Source organism: Pezoporus wallicus, unplaced genomic scaffold (genome assembly GCF_028554395.1).
Source record: "Pezoporus wallicus isolate ANWC-B61680 ecotype Strahan unplaced genomic scaffold, APGP_CSIRO_Pwel_v1 contig_7011, whole genome shotgun sequence".
Taxonomy (NCBI): domain Eukaryota; kingdom Metazoa; phylum Chordata; class Aves; order Psittaciformes; family Psittacidae; genus Pezoporus; species Pezoporus wallicus.
This window is the reverse complement of record NW_026638234.1, coordinates 1,823,061-1,842,727: the sequence shown is the minus strand read 5'-3', so window position 1 is coordinate 1,842,727 and position 19,667 is coordinate 1,823,061. Positions and strand designations below refer to the sequence as shown.

At 44.6% G+C, this 19,667-nt stretch overlaps 2 protein-coding genes across 8 annotated transcripts in view; one reads left to right on the top strand and one right to left on the bottom strand.

Moving 5' to 3' along the window:
• GART (phosphoribosylglycinamide formyltransferase, phosphoribosylglycinamide synthetase, phosphoribosylaminoimidazole synthetase) overlaps positions 1-2,174 on the bottom strand; it is a 37,631-nt gene extending 35,457 nt beyond the window's left edge. The window contains exon 1 of one of the 2 annotated variants that reach the window (XM_057410118.1): positions 2,087-2,174. The gene's annotated coding sequence lies outside the window, so the exon portion shown is untranslated. The remainder of the gene's footprint in view (positions 1-2,086) is intronic. The other variant, XM_057410117.1, reaches the window with a different exon arrangement.
• Positions 2,175-4,496: 2,322 nt separating this feature from the next.
• Positions 4,497-19,667, top strand: part of SON (SON DNA and RNA binding protein) — a 39,035-nt gene continuing 23,864 nt past the window's right edge. For 3 of the 6 annotated variants that reach the window (XR_008972263.1, XR_008972262.1, XM_057410102.1), the window contains exons 1-3: positions 4,497-4,923; positions 5,792-5,958; positions 8,709-19,130. Coding sequence is in view for 4 of the 6 variants with exons in the window: in XM_057410102.1 (XP_057266085.1) it covers positions 4,811-4,923; positions 5,792-5,958; positions 8,709-19,130 (10,702 nt within the window). In the remaining 2 variants the exon portion in view is untranslated. Of the gene's footprint in view, positions 4,924-4,960; positions 5,077-5,791; positions 5,959-8,708; positions 19,131-19,667 lie in introns of those variants that run through there. The other 3 variants (XM_057410101.1, XM_057410100.1, XM_057410104.1) reach the window with 3 other exon arrangements.

The following is a 19,667-nucleotide window of genomic DNA, read 5'->3' as shown; positions in this document are numbered from 1 at the left end:
ACCCTGCTCAAGCTTGGAGAGGAACCAGAGGCTGAAATGCGCAAGCTGCAGGTTCATCAACTGGTCTTTCACACTGCCCTTTGATGGTGCAGCTTCCCATTGGTCCCACCAACTTCTCCACCTCCAGTCTTTCCTTCCCTCTCCCTCCCATGTGTGCCAAGGGTGTTCAGTCACTTGGATTAGGTAGACAATAATGCTGGAAAGTTAACACTGCAACAGTAGCTAACCCAGTAAATATACATATATGTATGCACTTATAAAAGAAATCTTTTCTGCCAGTTTAGTGAGCTAAACTAACTCACTGGGGGGTGATCACCAAAGAGAGTACAAAGGAAGAAGCAGACAGCCAGAGAGGGTGAAAAGAGCTTAGTTATGCTGCAGCAAACTGCTCATCAGACCAGCTGTCCTGTGCACTGCACTCTCAGATCATCTTGACTGAGCAAGAGACCATAACACAGCTGGTGGCAAATGATGCTTCACAATTTACCTTCTAATCAACTGCTCGTTCCCACCTCTTGCACCAGCTTGCTACAGGGTAAGCTGGATCAGAAAATGACATGAGGGCTGAGGAAGAGAAGAGATGCATGCCTCTCCATGTTTTTTTTTTTCTTATGTGTATCAGTTTCCAGGCGGAATTCACCATGCCAATTGCGCAGATAGCTCTGCTGGTGCAACAGAAGGTAAAAAAAACCAAAGAAACAGCCATGGCACCTAAATTGGCAAAATGGACAAGACACAACCATGGAACTAGAAGTTTAGGCTAGAGCACCATTAGACTCATCCTGAAGGAAAACAACACAACCTTAGAGAATATTTTTCCTCAGATTGCAATACCATCAAAAGTTGCTTAAGGAGAGACCTCCACAATCAGGTGGCATTTATGATTTTTAATTATAGCTTTGGGTTTAAATAAGCTGCTTTTGCTTACGTGTTTTATTTAGGACTAATTCATGGCTCTCAGCCAGCCATGTACTGTGGTGTATCACTTTAGGAAATAAAATCAAACAAGAAAAGTCATTATTATCTATGTTTCACTCCTGCAGAAATCGTAACATCAGGCTGAAGGCCTGAATCAGAGCTGAGAATAAAACATGTCTTTCACAGCCTGAACTGAGACTCTGCGGGACAGGCACCCTGCCTCCTGCAAACAGCCAGATTGTGCATTTCCTAGGCAAAACATTACCTCAGCTTCAGCTGCTAAAAATAAATAGGGTCATAAACTTTAACAGCCATCCCTGAAGTACTGATTTTTTTTTTGCTTCAAACTCCATGTAGGAAGCTGTCTTTCACTACTAATGCCTCAGCTGAAGTTACTAGGTGAGAATCAGAATGAATGGTGAGAGGGAAGAGAAATGCCCATTCTGTGTTCCTATTTCAGTTATACACACAACACAGTTAAGTGTTAAGTAAGTATTAATTTTACTGATTAATTTCAGGTATCTAATGGATAGACTAAAAAAAAAAAAAAGAAAAAAAAGAAAAATGGAAGAGGGCCAACGTTAAAGTCAGTAAGCCCCAAACTTCACAAACAGCAGGGAAAGAATCAAAGGGAGTCAAAGTCCAAAACAAAACAGGCTGAAAGTTTTATATTTACTTAAAAGCAAATATTTCATCACTTTTCCAAAATCAAACAGAGCAGAAAAAAAAATGTAGGTATAAAAGCCACATGCTTTTTAAAATACTTTTAAAGTGCAGTACATTTAAAACGTTACACATCAGGCTCCCCAGAAGTAAATCTGAGAAGGAGACAGGCAGTTAAAATATATATATACGAAGAAGCTGTTTGCAACTGTATCTTCACAGACTCCTTCAAAGCCACAGGTGCCGGTCAGAGCAGGACCCGGGCTAACCCACAGTCGCCAGGGGTTTCCGACGAGGCCCGCTCCCAGAGACCGCCAGGACGGCGCCACCCGGTCGGCCGCCATTTTACCGCGCGGGTAGCAGGCGCACATGGCCCCGCAGCCGCCTCGCCCCTCTTGCTCCGCCGCCAAGCCTGGCGGGAAGGGGGAACTTGGCTGCGGGCAGCGATACCGGCACCGAGCGGCCCATGGAGCCCGCCCTTCTCCAGAGCGAAAGAAAAACTTACTTTCTTTGAGGGGGATTTTAAGGAGCGGGAGGGCATCCTCCGCCGTGCCGCCAATGAAAACTACAGTACCCAGGGCACACCGCGACATGGCGGCGGGTCGGGCCGGGGGCGTGGGCCTGCAAGCGGGACGGGAAGGAAGGAGGGGGGAAGGGAGGGGGGAGGGAAGGAAGGAAGGAAGGAAAGAAGGAAGGGGAGTGCGGGTATGTCCCAAGTTTGGAGACTCACTAATTGGCTTTTAATGTAAATTGTTGAAGTCTAGAAATATCTTCCGCTGGGGGTGGCTGCTGCCTGGGGAACGTGCTGAGCCAGGAATGTACTAGAGCCGGCCAAAACCCCATCTCAGTGTGTAGGTTATTGGTTTATTCCTTTTGAGGGTAGCTCTCTGCAAGCTATACGTGATGGTTTATGAAGTTGGCTGGACTTGCCTGTGCAAAGATTCATTTTGTTTCCATGTCCTCACAGAGAGAATTCTCCTACTGCGTAGGAGCAATTCCTTAGTTTGTACCACATTTTACTGTCTACTTTATGAACCCAGAGAATATTGGACAATACTTAGTCCAGTTTAGCATTACAATTTTTGCAACAATACTGTTAATAAAACCAGATTTGATCCATAGTTTTCTCCCCCCCCCCGCTATAATGTGAAAATCTCATTGTTCTGTGTAAATTAGCTTATGAAATGAAGAATCAGTAAATCTTGTTTGCATATTTAATCACACCTTTGATTCATGCTTTAACAGGGAATGGCCACATGAATGAATGCTCTAAGTAGCACTGATGATAGCAGCAGAACTGCTATTAGTAAAGTTCTATAATTGTTATGTCTACCAATCAAACACTAAATGCACCCCAAGCAATCACTGGTCTTGACAAGATGAAAGTAAAATATTAATCTGAAAACTATGCAACACCTAACTGAATAAAAGTGATTAACTCAAGGGGGTTTTATACAGCCAACAGAGATGGGAATTGGATAGCAACAACAGTTTTTCTTGTGAAGGACTGTGGATCCTCATTTGTATGAGAGGTGACTTTTGTATTTATCACTCTGTGTCCATTTTTAAGGAGCCAGAGGAAAACACGCAGCATGTGCTAAAATCCTTCTCTGGCTTTTTTTTTTCTTTTTTTTTGTACCTTCCATCATGATTTGCCTTGTGTAGATGCAGGCCTACACTGGTCATGGTATCAGTGTAGTAAAGTTACTGTGAATTAATTAACTGCAGATGAAAATGGTCCATTTCTAGATGGCAGGGAGGTTTGTGCTGTGGGCTCCCAGTGGCCCACATCAGAGGTGTGTTCTGCAACTGGAACAGTTTTTCTGTCTGAAGCCCCTAACACAGGCTAAGTTACATTGGTCAAACCTGCTGTTCCTTTGAGTACAGTTTTGGGGCTTCTTATTTGGAAGGGGTGAATTACCATCCCATCCTGCCTTTGCAGCTTTGCATTAGGTCAAGGCCTACATAGAATATCACTAGTTGGTTCTAGGTAAAAGCATGCCTGGTTTAGACAAGGCCACTTGCATCAGGGGAATCTTAAGTATGTCTGAAACTGTTCAAGTGAAACATTTTCAGTCTTTAGCTCACTGAATAACAGAGATTATGTACAGTACTCTACTAGAAAGATCTAAAAGTTTTTAATGTTGGCCTGGCACGCAAGATACAGGTTATTTGTGAAAGGGCAACTTAAATGGAGCTGCTTTCTATTTTAAATGTAATAAATTATCTGTGACATAGACGTAAGCAAATTGATCCAAGTATGAGATCCATTATTTTTCCAAAGTTAGTATTAACGCAGACCACCTCCCAGCAACATGCAGTAAAGAACAACACTGCTTTTAAAGGGGCTTGGAAGGGTCTTTAAGACACGTTGAATTCAAGACTGGCAGTGCAAGTGAAGACTCCAGCAGAAGCTAAACGCTTATACCTAGGTTTTGAGATATTTTAAATTTTCATGTCAGCTAACCCCCCTAAGTTACTCCATCATGACACCAGAAGAAACAGTAGCCAGGTTGCTTGGGGCTTTGAGCAACCTGGTCTTGTGGAAGGTGTCCCTGCCTGTGCTGGGGGGTTGGAACTGGATGAACTTTAGGTCCCTTTCAACCCAAACCATTCTGTGAGTCTGTGAAGAATCTTCCAGCTGTAGGATTATTTGGTTTAACGGGGCATGACAAAGTCATATTGGTACATATAATATCTATATATACACATCAATATATATATCAATATATCTATCGGTATATCTTGATCTATGATTGAATGTTGGTTTTGGGGTAGCATGAACGGAGCCTCCAGGGTGGTTGTCCAGGGGACACACTGATTTTGGTGCATTCCAACAGAACACCTCGGAGAAAACACTGCTTTACCAGTGGGTTGAGGCCGGGGTCGGCTTTCACTCTGGTGCCATTTATTTTATTCGGGGCATTTCATCGGCGGCGTTTCCCTCTTCTCTTTCTTTGTTCCTTTAATTTTCCTGTCATCCCGCGGGGCGCCCAGCCCTGCAGACAGCCCCCGGAGCACATGTGCGTGTCACAGGCAGCCTGCTCTCCCGGCGGAGGGGGAGGGCGCCTTTCGCATGGATCCGCTCGCTAGCTGAGGGCAGCGCCGCGCCGGGCCGGGTCCTGTGATGCAGCAGTCGTGTGCGGGCAGGCCCCCCTTCTAGGCGCTGCCTGCGCTCTGCGCACGGGGTGGCGGAGGCGCGGGGCTTGGCCCCGCTCCATGGAGACCAATGGCATCGCTTCCACCCACCCCCACCGGCCCCGAGCCCGCCGGCACGCACAGCTACACGCTACAGCCCACCATGGCCCCACCGCCGCCGCCGCCGCTCCAGCCGTCGGCGAGGTGAGTGCGGGCCTCCGGGCTTCTCCGCGGAGGCGAGTCGGCCCGGTGCTGTAGGGCTCTCATGGCGACTAATATCGAGGAGATCTTTCGGTCCTTTGTGGTTAACAAATTCCGGGAGATCCAGGAAGAGCAGCAGCAGCAGCAGCACAGCGGGTAATGAGCCTGCCCGGGGTGGTGGGGGAGATCGCGCGGCCGCGGCCTCTCGCGCGGGGAGTGGAGGGGTGTACGGGCAGAGGGGAAGTGCGCGGGTCCCACCTCGGCGCTGATGGAAGGAAGAAACGAAGGAGGGAGGGAGGAAAGGAGAGGGGTTGGGGCCTCGGGCTGTTGCGAGTCGTTTCGGCTTCAACATGGCGGGAGTCGGGGGGCCACTGCGGGCGGGTGGGTTGTCTCGTGGCGAACTCTCACCCGTTTTCTCTCACGGGTTTTCGGTATTGGTCTCTTGTGCTGGGGCAAGAGGGGAAGGGGCGAGCGTCTGTTAGATTGCTGTTGCCGATTTCTCTACGTTTAAGCTCGCTTAGTTCTTCCCAGCCTTATCTCGCAAAGGTAACAAAACCTACTGGAGAAGAGTGAGTGATTGATGCTTATTTTCTGAGGGGAGCCTATAAAAAGTTCCTGCGTGAAGGACGGGGGCTGTGGCACATTCAAAACCACGTTTTCCTCCCTTGTGCCTAATACTCAGTCGTCACAATGCGTTCTGTTGCGAGTGTATGAAAGCTAAACAAAAAATAGATTATTTGCTAAAAGTATGGCTTCTTCAGGAGGCTAAAATGACGTTTTGAAGGGCTGGGTTTAATAACTGCTTATGAATAAAAAAGGTCCAAAAAAAGCTCAAAATTGCTTGTATTATGTTGATATTTTTTTTGGTTAGTGGAAAGGTAGAAGGCCAGCCCAATGGTGACACAATCCCAGCTGAGCAAGCCAACCCTTCAGATGACACTGTTGCTGGTGCTGGGAGTCGTCAGAATGATCAGATAGTGCAGAAAATAGAGGAAGTGCTCTCTGGAGCCCTTGATACAGAGCTGCAGTGCAAATCAGGTAAACGAAAACATATTTGGCAAACATGTTCTTGTTTAAGAAGGTTGTCATAGTTCTTAAAATGGAATAATTTTTACAGAGATTAAAAGTACTTTTCAGTACTACTCTCAGCAAGCTTCATCTGAGAAGTTGTGTGCTGATTTTAATGTTTAAGTTTTTTTTTATCTACTCTAATTTACAACCATAGATGGACAGAGAAGTACATAATATAAAAACTTAAGCTGTTTATTTATATGAAAGCATTACTTAGTCTGCAAAAAAAGTTACTTTTTTCTCCATTACAATAATGCTATAATGTATAAGTAATATCCATTTATATATATAATTGTACTTTTATTTTGTATATATCTACTTTAGGGCTTCAATGGGCAGTTCTTGCTAACAAAGCTGGTACTGACAAACGTGTTGTTTTGGATTGGTTCACAAGATTATTTCTAAAAATCATTTATTAGACTTCAGAACTGTAATTAACTGTTCTGTCAGAGTAAGATGCTGTGTTGTTTTAAAACAAATAATGCAATTATCTTTAAAATGTAGATACTCAAATTACATTCTTCTAAAGGTTAAGATTTTTTTTTCATCATAATCTCAAAACTTCAATAAATTACTGGATTTATTATGCCAAAAAGTTGAATATCAGTATCCCTTCTCATGAGACGAGTCATTTTTGGACATTTCTGGGAGAGTTAGGGAGTTGAAGGCTCTCATTATTGTGTTTTCAGTGTTTTTGAGTTGAATCATAGGTAACTGCTATGTGCTTGGTAAGTATAGTTCCAGAGGGACTTTTTTTTTTTTCCTAAGAGGCAGCATAGAAAATTTCAGAGATTCTGTTTTGCAAGGTTTTAGAGTTGCTGTTTCTTTCTTTTGTGTACAGTGGTTTGTTTATCTTAATCATTTTCAACAGTCTTTCACTTATGTTGCACAAGCAGCACTTTTTGCTGGCATCTGGGGTCCTATTGTTCTTCTGTCATGGAAGAATGAGGCACGCTAACATGTTAATGAATGTAAGATCTATTAATCTGTAAGTTAATAAACTTCACCTATGGTAAACGTTCCCACTGTTCATATCTGGAAAGGAGCTATTGTTGCTGTTGTGCAACAGGTTATTTGAAAAGGCTGTGTAGAACAGGTCATTTGACTCTGCTTCATTGTCCTCCTTCGTTACATTCACAGCAGTGATGGTGGAAACACTATTTTTTAAACTGTGTGTGCTCAAAACTACCTTAGATACCTCTCTATAGAAACATAAGTTATGTTAATTGGATAGGACTGCAGTATTAGTATTTTTCAAGTTAGTGTGCACTGTTCACTTGAAAGAGTATGCTTTGAAATTACAGCAAGATTATAATTGAAGAATCCATCTTGCTTCACTGACCAGTATAATCACTGAATATGGAAGCAGGCTTAAATATATAGCTCGTAGTTAACAGGAAATTGCAAGCTGCCTTTAATAAAGTGGCTTTCTCCTCAAAAGAGCACCTCTTCTATGAAGACAGGCTGAGGGAGTTAGGTCTGTTCAGCCTGGAGAAGAGAAGGCTCAGGTGGGACCTTATTGCAGCTTTCCAATATCTGAAGGGGGCCTCCAAGAAATCTGGAGTGCAACTTTTTACAAGGGCATGTAGTGACAGGACAAGGGATAATGGCTTTAAACTGGAAGAGGAGAGATTTAGATCAGATATTAGGAAAAAAATTCTTCACTGTGAGGGTGGTGAGGCACTGGAACAGGCTGCCCAGAGAAGCTGTGGCTGCCCCATTCCTGGAAGTGTTCAAGGCCAGGTTGGACACAGCCTTGAACAACCTGGTCTAGTAGAATATGCCTCTGCCTGTGGCAGGGAGGGTTGGAACTTCTGACTTCTAAGTCCTTTCCAACCCAGATCATTCTATGAAGCCATGGTACTAGATCCAAAGAAGGGTAAGAACCTAACACAGGTTAAATTCAGAGGGAAATGAGGTATAGAATTAAAAGAAAGTGATTGAAACCTTAGTCTTCCTCCTTTTATTTATTTTTTTTCTTTTTGCCTCAGTGGTTGTTTGTACCTGCAGTTACCTGAATTTCTCAGTTACTTTCCTGTTTGAAGCAAAAGCTCTGTTAGGTACTTTCAGGTTTGCCTGTGGCAACTCCAGTCTGAGCAGCTGGTTGCCTGCAGTGCCTTAAAGCTTCCATGGGATTGGGGAAGTAGATGCTGTTTCCCAAAATTTGTTTGAAACACTGTGTCAGTGAGAAACTTAAATCAGTAAACACACTTATATAACTTCTAACACACAAGTAATACTGATCATGCTCACAAGTTTAAGTATAGTAGGGAATAATGGGCTGGCCACATTTTATACAGTAAGCATACTACCACTTAGATAAGTTGTCTGAAAAATGGGAGTTATTTTTTTTATGTGCAGCTTGGTGTAGTTTAAAAGCACATCCCCACCCTCCTGAAAGAATGAACTGCACAGTTGAATATAGGTGGAAGTATATCCAACTACTTATTGGGAGGAGTCATCTTCCCACTGAAACTGACCAAGAAGATTTCTTTTAACTTTTTGAAAGAAAAAGTAGTTATTTTTACTTCCAAGTGACACCAGAGAAGGGTTAGAGTGCTGAAAAGGGAGTGTGCAATTTTGTGTGGTAGTTTAGTGAAGAAGGCGTGGGTTTCAAGTTTAATTTTTCTGACTGTCCATGGCTTGGTCACTAGTCTAAAAGAATTTCTGAAATGCCATTTTAATAAAATTTACAAGGAAAATATCGTTTCTTCTAGATGTAGACAAAAATACTGTGAAAAATAGTTCTCAGCCTACAAAAAGAAGCTCTACTGCTGAAGATGAAATTCCTAGGAAAAAATCAAAGAAGAACAAGAAGCACAAAAGCAAGAAGAAGAAGAAAAAGAAGAAGAAAAGGAAGAAAGAGAAAAAGCATAAAAAGCAGCCAAAGGAGGCAAAGCTGAGTGCACGTCATGGAGACCGTGGGGACGCACAGCCTACTTCTCAGTTAATACCAGAGAAATCAAGCTCCAAACTGAGCGTACAGCATGGAGGATTTGAAGGTGCAAATCTGGCTGTCCATACGCAGCCAGAACTGTGCTTGCAAACAAGTGAGGAGCTTGACAGACAAGCTGTAGGGCTTGTTTCTCATTCAGGAACTGATTCTCAGCAATCTACAGAAAATCTTGGGAGTGAGCAGGGGACTTTGTTTGCAACAAATCCTCCATTTACTTTAGAAGGCAGTCAGTCTGATACCCAAGGAGATGCTAGTATAGCTCAAACTAGAATTTGCACTAGAGAAGAACAAATTAAACAGTCTCATGACAATATTTATCCTATAGCTATTAATGTGAGTGAAAAGGGTGTTCTTGTTGATACTGGAAGTAATACTTCATCTAGCATCCTGTATGAAGTCACCAATAAATCTGACATACAGAAAGATTCAACAGTAACTCTAGCTTCAGAGGTAGTTGAGGCACTAAAAGGTTCAGAAGTTACTCTGAAATCTGAAGGCACTGGGGAAGTAAAAGCTTTGGATACAGCTCTTGAGTCTGAGTCCATGGAGGTGTTGACATATTCAGAAGCATTTCTACAGTCTGTGGCACAGGGGGGAGCAAAAGAAATGGAAGCAACTTCGGAGTCTGTGTATTCAGCAAGTAATGTAACAACTAGTCCTAAATTTGCAAGTCAGGCAGATCTGAGTACTGTGAATGTAGCTCACATGTCTGTGGCCATGGAAGAAGTGAGAATTCAAGAAGCAACTGAAAAATCTCTGCCTATGGGAAATGTGGAAAGATCTTTGGAATTAGGAGGTCTGAGCAGAACTTTGGAGCCAGCCGTGAAAATCTCAGTTACATCTGATGACTTGAGAGTGATGCAGGCCAGTCCCATCGAGAGTTCAAGTGTTTTGAAGGCAGATACGTCTTTGCAACATCCTTATAAAGTACCTGCAGCGGCTGCTGTGACCCAGATGGAAATAAAAAGTGTCAATATGGACCAGGGCTCAGGAGCTGTTACAGAAGTGAAGGGTATTGAACCAGCTAGAAGCTCTGGACATACGGAAAATGTGAAAACTTTGGAAGGAGCTTTGCAGCCAGTTGCTGTAGGAAAGCCTGAAAGTTTGGAAACAATCCTGAAACCTGTGGATGTTGCAGCAAAAGATGTCACAGCAGCTCAAGAACATCTGCAGGCTGAAGTAAAATATGTGGAAGGTACCACTGGTCCTGCAACAGTGTTGTATGCATCAAGAGTGTTCCTACAGCCTAATGTCTTGACAGACACAAGAAGTGTGGGTAGAACCCAGGAATCTATCCTTCCAGCAGAATTGACACATGTGAATGTGGTTGCGGAGATAGAGGGTTTAAGATCAGCTTTAGAACCTATTGGCCAGACCTTTGCTCCCCAGACAGTTCCAGAAATCCAGATGGTGGAGGGTTTTAAAGGTCCACAAGCAACTACAGAAGTTGCAGCACTAACAGGAGTAAAAATTCGAGAAACAAGTCAAGCTGCTCTGCAGCTGGAAAATACTGATGCTTCAAAAATTTCAGAATCTACTTTCAAGCCTGTTGCTGTAACAGCAAAAGATTCAGAAGATACTTCATTACTGAGACGAGAGGAGCCGAGAGAATCAAGATATGAGGGTGAATCAAGTGTGAGAGGTCCCCTGTCTTTGCAGAATGAAGCTATGAGTGGCCTAGGAGGAGTCCTAAGACCAGTGGCTGTGGTGGAAGCAGAAACTTTGAAAACAATTTCACCATCTTTGCAAATGGAAGGTGTAAAGGCTTCCGAAGCTGTGCACTGTGGGACTGTGGCCAGAGGTTTAGCAGCAACAGTGGGTTCAACAGTGGTGTCAAAAGCTTCAGACATAAATTTTGAGGGTATGGCAGTAGAGGCAGGCTCAGATGCCAGTCTGGCTATGAAAGTAGAAGCAAGTCCAGGGCTTCCTGCCTTGGAAGAGATGTCGGAAAGGCCTCCTGAATCTGTGGTTGCATGTGTAAGCATGGAAGCGGTTAGGGAGTCTAATGCATTAGCAGGAATGATGCATTTGAAAGCCACAGCAGATGGGGAACCAAAACATACAGAAGCAGTTGCAGAACCTCTTGGTGCAAACAGAACAGAGAGCTACATTTCACAGTCTCAGGTCATGGCACATACAAGAATGCCACAACCTGATACAGTAGGGGACATAAAGGATTCTGAACTAGCTACCAGTTCTGCCACCGTAGAAGTGAGGGATTTAGACAACTTGAAAGTTGAGGCAGTTGCAGAGGTAAGAGATGTGGAAGTGAGATCAAAAACTTCACACTTAACACAGATGAAAAATTTGGAAATGGTTGTGGGATTTGAAACAAGGGCCCTAATGGAAGGCATGGGAAGAGCATTGGCATCTGAGGTGGTTAGGAAAATGAGGTATTCTGAAGTTGCTCCAGAAGATTCAAACAAAGCAAAGGCAAGGAGTGAAGAAGCAGTATTAGAACCCCAGCAAACTGTGATGGTGCAGACTTTAGAAACAAGTTCAAAATCTATACAGGAACAAATAGTAGGTCATTCAGAAGCAGTACTAGAGCATTTGCCCAGAGTGGAGGAAAAAACTATGGCATCAGAAATGGTGACAGAAGTAAGCAACTTGAGAGGAACTTTGGAATCTAAGATTTCAACAGATGTGAGAACTCAGGGACCTACTGTAGAATATATAATTGCAACAAGGAAGACAAGCACACAAAAAAATGAGCCCTCGCTTAGCGATGTCAAATATTTGGAAGAAGCTTCAGAAATGGAGAAATCAGTGAATGCAGAATACTTGGAGCCAGCATCAGAAGCTGGAGAACTGAGGTTGGAAAGTATGAAAGAGTCTGCAACAGTAGAGGTGAAAGGTTCTGAAACAGTCGAAGTGCCTGAGGTACACATGGATATCCAAGGAAATCTGGGGGCGATGAATGTTTTAGAGCATGTTTCAGAAGCTGTTCCAGAATCTTTACGTATTGAAAAGGAAGAAAATCTGCAAACCATTCCAGAAGCAAAAGCTGCTGTAGAATGGAAGAGTACAGAAGAAGCTCCAGAAATCCTGACTGCTGCTGAAGTGAAATCTTCTGAAGCAGGTCTAAAACTAGGGGACATGAAACATTTGGAAACATCACTGGAACATGAAGTGGCAGCAGAAGTACGATATGCAGAAGTGCAGTGTCAGCAGGTGGAGGATGTGAGAGCTCCAGGTCAAGCTCAGGAATGTGAGATACTAGTTGAGAAGAAAGATACAGAGCAAAGTCAAACATCTGAGCCTTTTACAGCAGAAACAGCTTTCAGCTCTTCACATGCTGCAGATGAAAAAGAGACTCCTGAATCTGAAATAATTGGAGACGCGAAACAGTTGGAAGCAGCTCCAGCTGATGTGGCAGAAACAAAAGGTTTGGAAACCGTTTCTCTTCCTGACACTGTTGTAGAGCTGAAAGATGCAGAAGCAGCTGTGGGGTTGGAGGGAGAGACACAAGATTTGGAAGCAGCTTCAGTACCTGAGACTGTTGAAAAAGCAGAGCCAGTACCTGTGGCAGAGGCAGGCCAGGTGGAAGTCATTCCACAGGCTGAGGCTGTCAAAGAAGCAACTCCAGAACAGGATTCAGAGAAAAGAGATTCAGAAACATCCGATGTACAGCCTGATGTGGCGGCACGAATGAAAGAGACTCTGATGAGACTCGAGAAAGTTGTTGAAAAAAGTAGCCATAGAAGCAGTGATAAAAAACATGATGCAAAGAAACAAAAAAGGAGTCGCTCCAAATCTCACTCCAGGTCTAGGAAGCGGAAGAAAAAATCAAGGTCACGTTCCACTTCTAGACGTTTGACCTCTAAAAGAGCACGTTCTAGGAGCAGAAACTATTCAGATTCCAGAAAAAAGCATTCCAAATCTAGATCCCGATCTGTGGAGAAGAGAGAGAGAAGAGTGTCTTCCCGGAGGTCTAGGCGCAGACGTTCCAGGTCATCTGACCACTACAGGTCTAAATCGAGATCAGCAGAGAAGAGAGGGAGCAGATTGTCCAGACGCAGACGTTCCAGGTCATCTGACCGCTACAGGTCTAAATCCAGATCAGTGGAAAAGAGACTGTCCTCCCGAAGGTCCAGACGCAGGCGTTCCAGGTCGTCTGACCGCTACAGGTCTAAGTCCAGGTCAGTGGAAAAGAGACTGTCTTCTCGAAGGTCTGGGCGGAGACGTTCCAGGTCGTCTGACCGCTACAGGTCTAAGTCCAGGTCAGTGGAAAAGAGACTGTCCTCCCGAAGATCTGGGCGCAGACGTTCCAGGTCATCTGACCGTTACAGATCTAAGTCCAGGTCAGTGGAAAAGAGACTGTCCTCCCGAAGGTCTGGGCGCAGACGTTCCAGGTCGTCTGACCGTTACAGGTCTAAGTCCAGGTCAGTGGAAAAGAGACTGTCCTCCCGAAGGTCTGGGCGTAGACGTTCCAGGTCTTCTGACCGCTACAGGTCTAAGTCCAGGTCAGTGGAAAAGAGGGGGAGCAGGTTGTCCTCTTGGAGATCCCGCCGCAGACGTTCCGGGTCTTCTGACCGTTCTAAATCTAGATCCAGATCTTCAGAAAAGAGAGGAGGCAAAGAATACTCATGGAGATTCAGACATAGAGGATCTGGTTCCTCTGATCGTTCAAAATCTAGGTCAAGATCTGTTGAGAAGAGAGGTCGGAAGGCATCTCTGCGGAGATCTAAACGTCAGCGGTCAAAGTCCTCTGACCGTTACAAGTCTCGATCCAGATCAGTAGAAAAAAGAGATCGAAAGCAGTCTTCACGGAAGTCTAAACGTCAGCGCTCAAAGTCTTCTGACCGTTACAAATCTAGATCTAAATCAGTGGAAAAAAAGAAAGAGTCTTCACGGAAGTCTAAGCGTCGCCGCTCAAAATCATCTGAACGTTACAAGTCTCGGTCTAGGTCTGTCGAAAAAAAGCGCAAGGAATCTTCAAAAAAATCCAAACGGAAACGTTCCAAGTCGTCTGATAGTGTTAAGTCAAGGTCAAAATCTGTAGAAAAAAGAGGGAGTAAATTATCCTCAGTGAAGTGTAGCGGCAAAGGTGTGGAATCTTCTGAATGTCAGGATTCTACCCAGTGTCTTGAAGAAGGAGAAATTGTTGAACAGTCTTCTGCAAGTGAAGACAGTCCCCGCAAATCCTCTAATGGTCCCATGTCAGTAGCTTTGTCTGATGAAAGGGTAAATGGCCCAGAGCTGCCTCCAGCATTTGATAGTGGGTTTTCCAAAACTTCTGACAGTCTTGAGAGCAGTTCCTCGTCTGTTAAAGAAATAGCAGGTCTACAGCCTTCTGTGGTGTCCGAATTTGATAGCTCCAGAATCTCAGATGACCAGGAAAGATCACAGGTTTCAGAGCTTTCTGTGACATCTGGAAATGGATCAGCTGAAAAAGCAGTGGCTCTGGAGTCCTCACTACCTGAACTTACATGCTCCACATCCAAGTCAAGATCCTCATCTGTTGAAAAAAGAGATCCAGAAACTTCTTCGGTAACAGAATTTCAGCTCTCTGCATCCCATGAGGATGAGTCGAGATCTACTTCTGTCAAAGAAATAGAGGGTCCAGAGTCTCTTCTGACACTTGAAAGTGGATGCTCTGTGTCTTCAGATGATTACAAGACAACCTCCTTAGCCTCCAGAAGAACAGAGGTTCAGGAATCTTTGATGTCTGAAAGTGTACTCTCTGGCTTGCCTGATGCTCATGAATTGAGACATACCCCAGTTGAAAAAACAGAGCCTCAGAACTTTTTACAAGTACCTGAAAGTGAATCTTCTGAAGCAGCAGAGGCTCAAAATTCTGTTCTAGCACCTGAAGTTCCATGCTCTGCATTCCCTGATGACTGTGAGTCAGCCTCCTTGCCTGCTGAAAAGGGCCAGATGCAGGAGCCTTCTTTGGCTTCTGACAGTGGATGCTTCAGATCTCCTGATGCTCATGAACCCGGATCTAGCTTTAATGCACAAACAGAGGAGCTTCTGTTGATGTCTGAAAGTGGGTCCTTCAGGTCACCTGATGGAAATGAACAAAGGTCTTTTTCTGTTGAAAAAGTCAAGGTTCCAGATGTTTCCTTGCAAGCGGAATGCGGCCGTGTTGAGATCTTGGAAGACCTCGTTTCAGCATCGTCATTTGGAAGAGTACAGGAAGCTGGACTGACAACTGTAGGGCAAAGCTGCAAGTCTTCTGGAGTTCATGAGTCCAGATCATCTGTTGACAAAGATGGTCTAACACTTCCACAAGTAGTCGAAATTGAGTGCTCTGAACCTTCTGAAATGCATGAATCGAGATACCTGCCTGCTGGAAAAATAGAGGGTGCAGGATCTGTATTGATGTCTAGAAGTGGAATTCCTGTGTGCCATGATGGCCATAAAACAAAACACAATTACTTTGAGAAAACAGAAGGTGCAGAACTGTTGTTGGCATCTGAACTTAGGTGTTCTGTCTTCCCTGAAAGCTATGAATTGACATCCACTGCAGTTGAAAAAATGGAGATGCAGAGGCTGGAAAGTGGATTCTCCAAGTCTGGTGATGTTTGTGAAGCATTAAGCACACCTATGGAAAAACTACAGGCCCCAGTGACTTCGCTGACATCTGAAGGTGGGCTTTTCATGTTGCCAGATAGTCATGAACTGAGACCTGTCCCTGCTGAAGAAGTGGAGGTGCTGAAGTCATCTGAACTGAAGTGTGTTGCATCCCCAGATGACCACAAGTTGAGATCTGTCTATCATGAAGAAATACAGGTGCAGGAGCCACCTCTGATAGTGGAAGGTAGATGTTCAGTTTTGTCTGATGGTGATGAGTTGACGTCCACCTCTTTTGAAAAAATTGAGGTAGAGGAGCCTTCTCAGTTGTCTGCAAATGAATACACAATTGGGCTTGATGGCCCAGAGTTGACATCAACCCCTGCTGAAAAAACAGAACTGCGGGAACTTTATCGGATGTCTAAAGAAAGATGCTCTGTGTCTGCTGAGAGTGAGGAGTTGCGGACACCCCTAATTGAAAAGATAGAAGTGCAAAAGCCTGCTCTGACATCTGAAAATGAATATGCTGTGTCTTGGGAAGGCCAGATGGCATCTAGCTCTCCTGAAAAGGTAGAGATACAGGAGGCTTCTGTAGTACCTGGCAGTGAACATGCTGTGTCTTCTGAAGAACACGAATTGTCTTCCCTTGCTGAAAAAACAGAGATACAGGAGTGTTCTTTGCTGTCTGAAAATGAATATGTTGCATCACCTCACAGCCAGGAGGTGGCATCCAGCCCTGCTGAGAAAGAGGTGCAGGAGCCTTCTCTGACATCTGACAGTGGATATACTGTCTTCCCTGAAGGCCAAGGATTACAGTTTACCCTTGCTGAAAAAATAGTGGTACAGGGACCTTCACTAATATTGGACAGTCAATATGTTGCATCCTCCGAGGGTCAGGAGTTGCACTCTGCTGTCACTGAAAAAACAGAGGGACAGGAGTGTTCTTTGCTGTCTGAAAATGAGTATGATGTATCCCCTCAACGCTGTGATTTAAGGTCCAGTCCTGTTGAAAAAGAAGAAATGGAGGAGCCTTCTGAAACATCTGAAAGTGAAAGTTCAATGTCCACTGATAGCCAAGAGCTGCAGTCTGCTGCTGTTGGAAAAACAGAGGTGCAGGAGTTGTCTTTGTCTGAAGGTGAATGCGCCATGTCCCCTGGAGGTCAGGAGATGCGGTCCAGCTCTGCTGAAAAAGTAGAGGCAAAGGAACCTTCTCTGACATCTGAAAATGTTCTGTCCCCTCAAGAATGTGAATCAAGGTTGACTCGTGCTGAGAAAACAGAGGATATGAATTCTTCTTTGACATCTGAAAACGACAATCTTTTGTCTTTTGAGGGCCAGGATGTAAGATTCACAGCTGTTCAGAAAGCAGATTTGCAGGAGCTTTCTTCAACTCCTGAAAATGAACATGCAGCATCTCCTTATGGCCAGGAGTTGAGATTCTCTGCTATTGGAAAAGAAGGTGGTTTTGAAGTTTCAACGCTAAATGATAGCATCTCCATGTCCCCTGATGATTTGAAAGTCATCCCTGCCGAAAAAATGGACGATGCAATGCCATCTTTAATTCCTGAAAGTGCATCTTCCATGTCCCCTGATGGCTACAGTGTAAAATCTGGTCCTGGTGAAGAAACAGGAGATCTAGAGCCCTCTTTGATATCTGAACGTAGACATTCTACATCCTCGTATCAGGAGAGCCGTGAGCTGAAATCTCCCATGGAGGAAGAAGGTCTAGAGTCCTCTTTGACTCCTGAACATAGACGATCTGTGTCCCCTGAGGGCCATGACCGAAAGTCTATCGTAGATGAAGAAATGGATGATCGGGAGCCCTCTTTGACATCTGAACATAGGCGCTCCACATCCCCTGATGACCATGAGTCAAGATCTAGCATTGGTGAAGAAGCAGAGTATCTGGAGCAGCCTTTGACAACAGAACGTAGATGCTCTGTGTCTTCTGATGAGCATGAGTCAAGGTCTACCACTGGGGAAGAGGTAGAGGATGTAGAACCCTCCCTTACAGCTGAACGAAGAGACTCCACATCTTCTGATGAGCGTGAGTCGAGGTCTACTGTTGGTGAAGATGCAGAAGATGGGGAGCCCTCTTTGACAGCTGAACGTAGGCACTCCACATCCTCTGATGACCGTGAATCAAGGTCTACAACTGGTGAAGAAACAGAGGATTTAGAACCTTCTTTGACAGCTGAACACAGACGCTCCGTGTCTCCTGATGGCCGTGAATCAAGGTCAACCACTGGTGAAGAAGCAGAGGACCGGGAGTGCTCTCCAACAGCTCAACGTAGACACTCCACATCCTCAGATGAATCTGAGTCAAGGTCTACTGCTGGTGAAGATGTGGATGATGTAGAGCCCTCCTTGACGGCTGAACGAAGAGATTCCACATCATCAGATGATCATGAGTCAAGGTCTACCACCGGTGAAGAAGCAGAGGATGTGGAACCCTCTTTGACAACTGAACACAGACGTTCCACATCCCCTGATGGACGTGAATCGAGGTCTACCACAGGCGAAGAAGTGGATGATGTGGAGCCTTCTTTGGCAGCTGAACGAAGAGACTCCACGTCGTCAGATGAGCATGAGTCAAGGTCTACCACTGGGGAAGAGGGTGAGGATGGAGAGCCCTCTTTGGCAGATGAAGATAAACAAGATTCCATGCCTCTTGAGAGGTCGGAGGAACAGGACTCTTCCTTTGTACCTGAAAGTAGGCGTTCTGAGTCTTCTGAACGTGAGAAATCCAGATCCAGATCTGTTGATAAAATGTCTGACAAAGAGTCTTCACAGAGATCCATAAGCAGGCACTCAAAGTCTCCTGCTCACCAAAAGAGTCGATCTGCATCTGTTGAAAAAGTGGCAGACAGAGAATCTTCACGAAGATCTAGACGTAGGCGCTCCAGGTCTACTGCTCACCCGAAGAGTAGATCCACATCTGTTGAAAAAACAACAGACAAAGAATCTTCACGGAGGTCTAGACGTAGGCGCTCCAGGTCCACTGCTCGCCAGAGGAGTCAGTCAACATCGGTGGAAAAAGTGGCAGACAAAGAATCTTCACGGAGATCTAGACGCAGGCGCTCCAGGTCCACCGCTCGCCAAAGGAGTCGATCCAAATCAGGTGAAAAAACAGCAGACAAAGAATCTTCACGGAGATCTAGAAGCAGACGCTCCAGGTCTTCTCAGCGCAGATCCCAGAGATACGATACAGAATCTCGTTCTAGACGGAATCGCTCCAGATCAGTAACACGGAGAAGAGCATCAAGATCAAAATCTAATCGTCGGTCTCGGTCTAGTTCGTTGTCGCGTTCAAGGCATAGAAGGAGGAGTAGGTCAAGGTCAGCATCAAGGCGGCGGCGTTCTTTATCAAGAGACAGGCGTAAGAGATCACAGAGAAACAGATCAAGATCTACTGATAGAAGAAGAAGAAGATCAGATTCAAGAGATCGTAGAATATCACTCAGACTACGAAGCAGGAGTCGAACACCTATTCGTCAAAGGCGATCAAGGTCAAGAGGAAGAAGACGGAGCTCTAGTAGGTCACCAATTCGGCTGCGGCGATCAAGATCTTCAGGGAGAAGAAGATACAGCAGATCACCTGATCGTCGTAGATCAAGGTCATCGGAATTTTCAAACAGGTCACCTAAACGTCTTACAGACTTGGGTAAGTGATAAGTTTATTTTCAGTATTTCCATGTTTGGGTGGTACTGTGCTCATTCACATAGTATTCCTTAATTTAGTATATTTCTCTAGCATTCATAAAGAATTTCTTGGAAGTCAGTTCGAGCATTGTTTCCAGGCAGTGATTTCCTGTGGGAACTTCTGCGTTGAAGCTGAATCAATGCTTGCTGTTTGGATGAAACTGTATTTAGAGCAAGTTATATCTTGGTTTTAGAACTTTTATACAAAAGTAGTTTGTTACAGTCTTGGGGAACATTGTTCACTCTAATAGTCAGTAAAGGCCACATACTCTGCAAGAAACGTAGGGATTTCTAGTTTTACTGAGAACAAAATGGGCATGAAAGAACACTTGAAAGTGACAATTGGAGAGTTCTTAGATGTGTTGTCAGCTGTAATGATTGTTTATTTGTTTGCGTTACCCTCTCTGTATTGCCTCTTTCCCATGGTAAAAACTTAATGACCAGAGAAAGAGAGGCCTTGGGGTTTCCTTAGGTAGTAAGTTACACAAGGAGAGTGCAG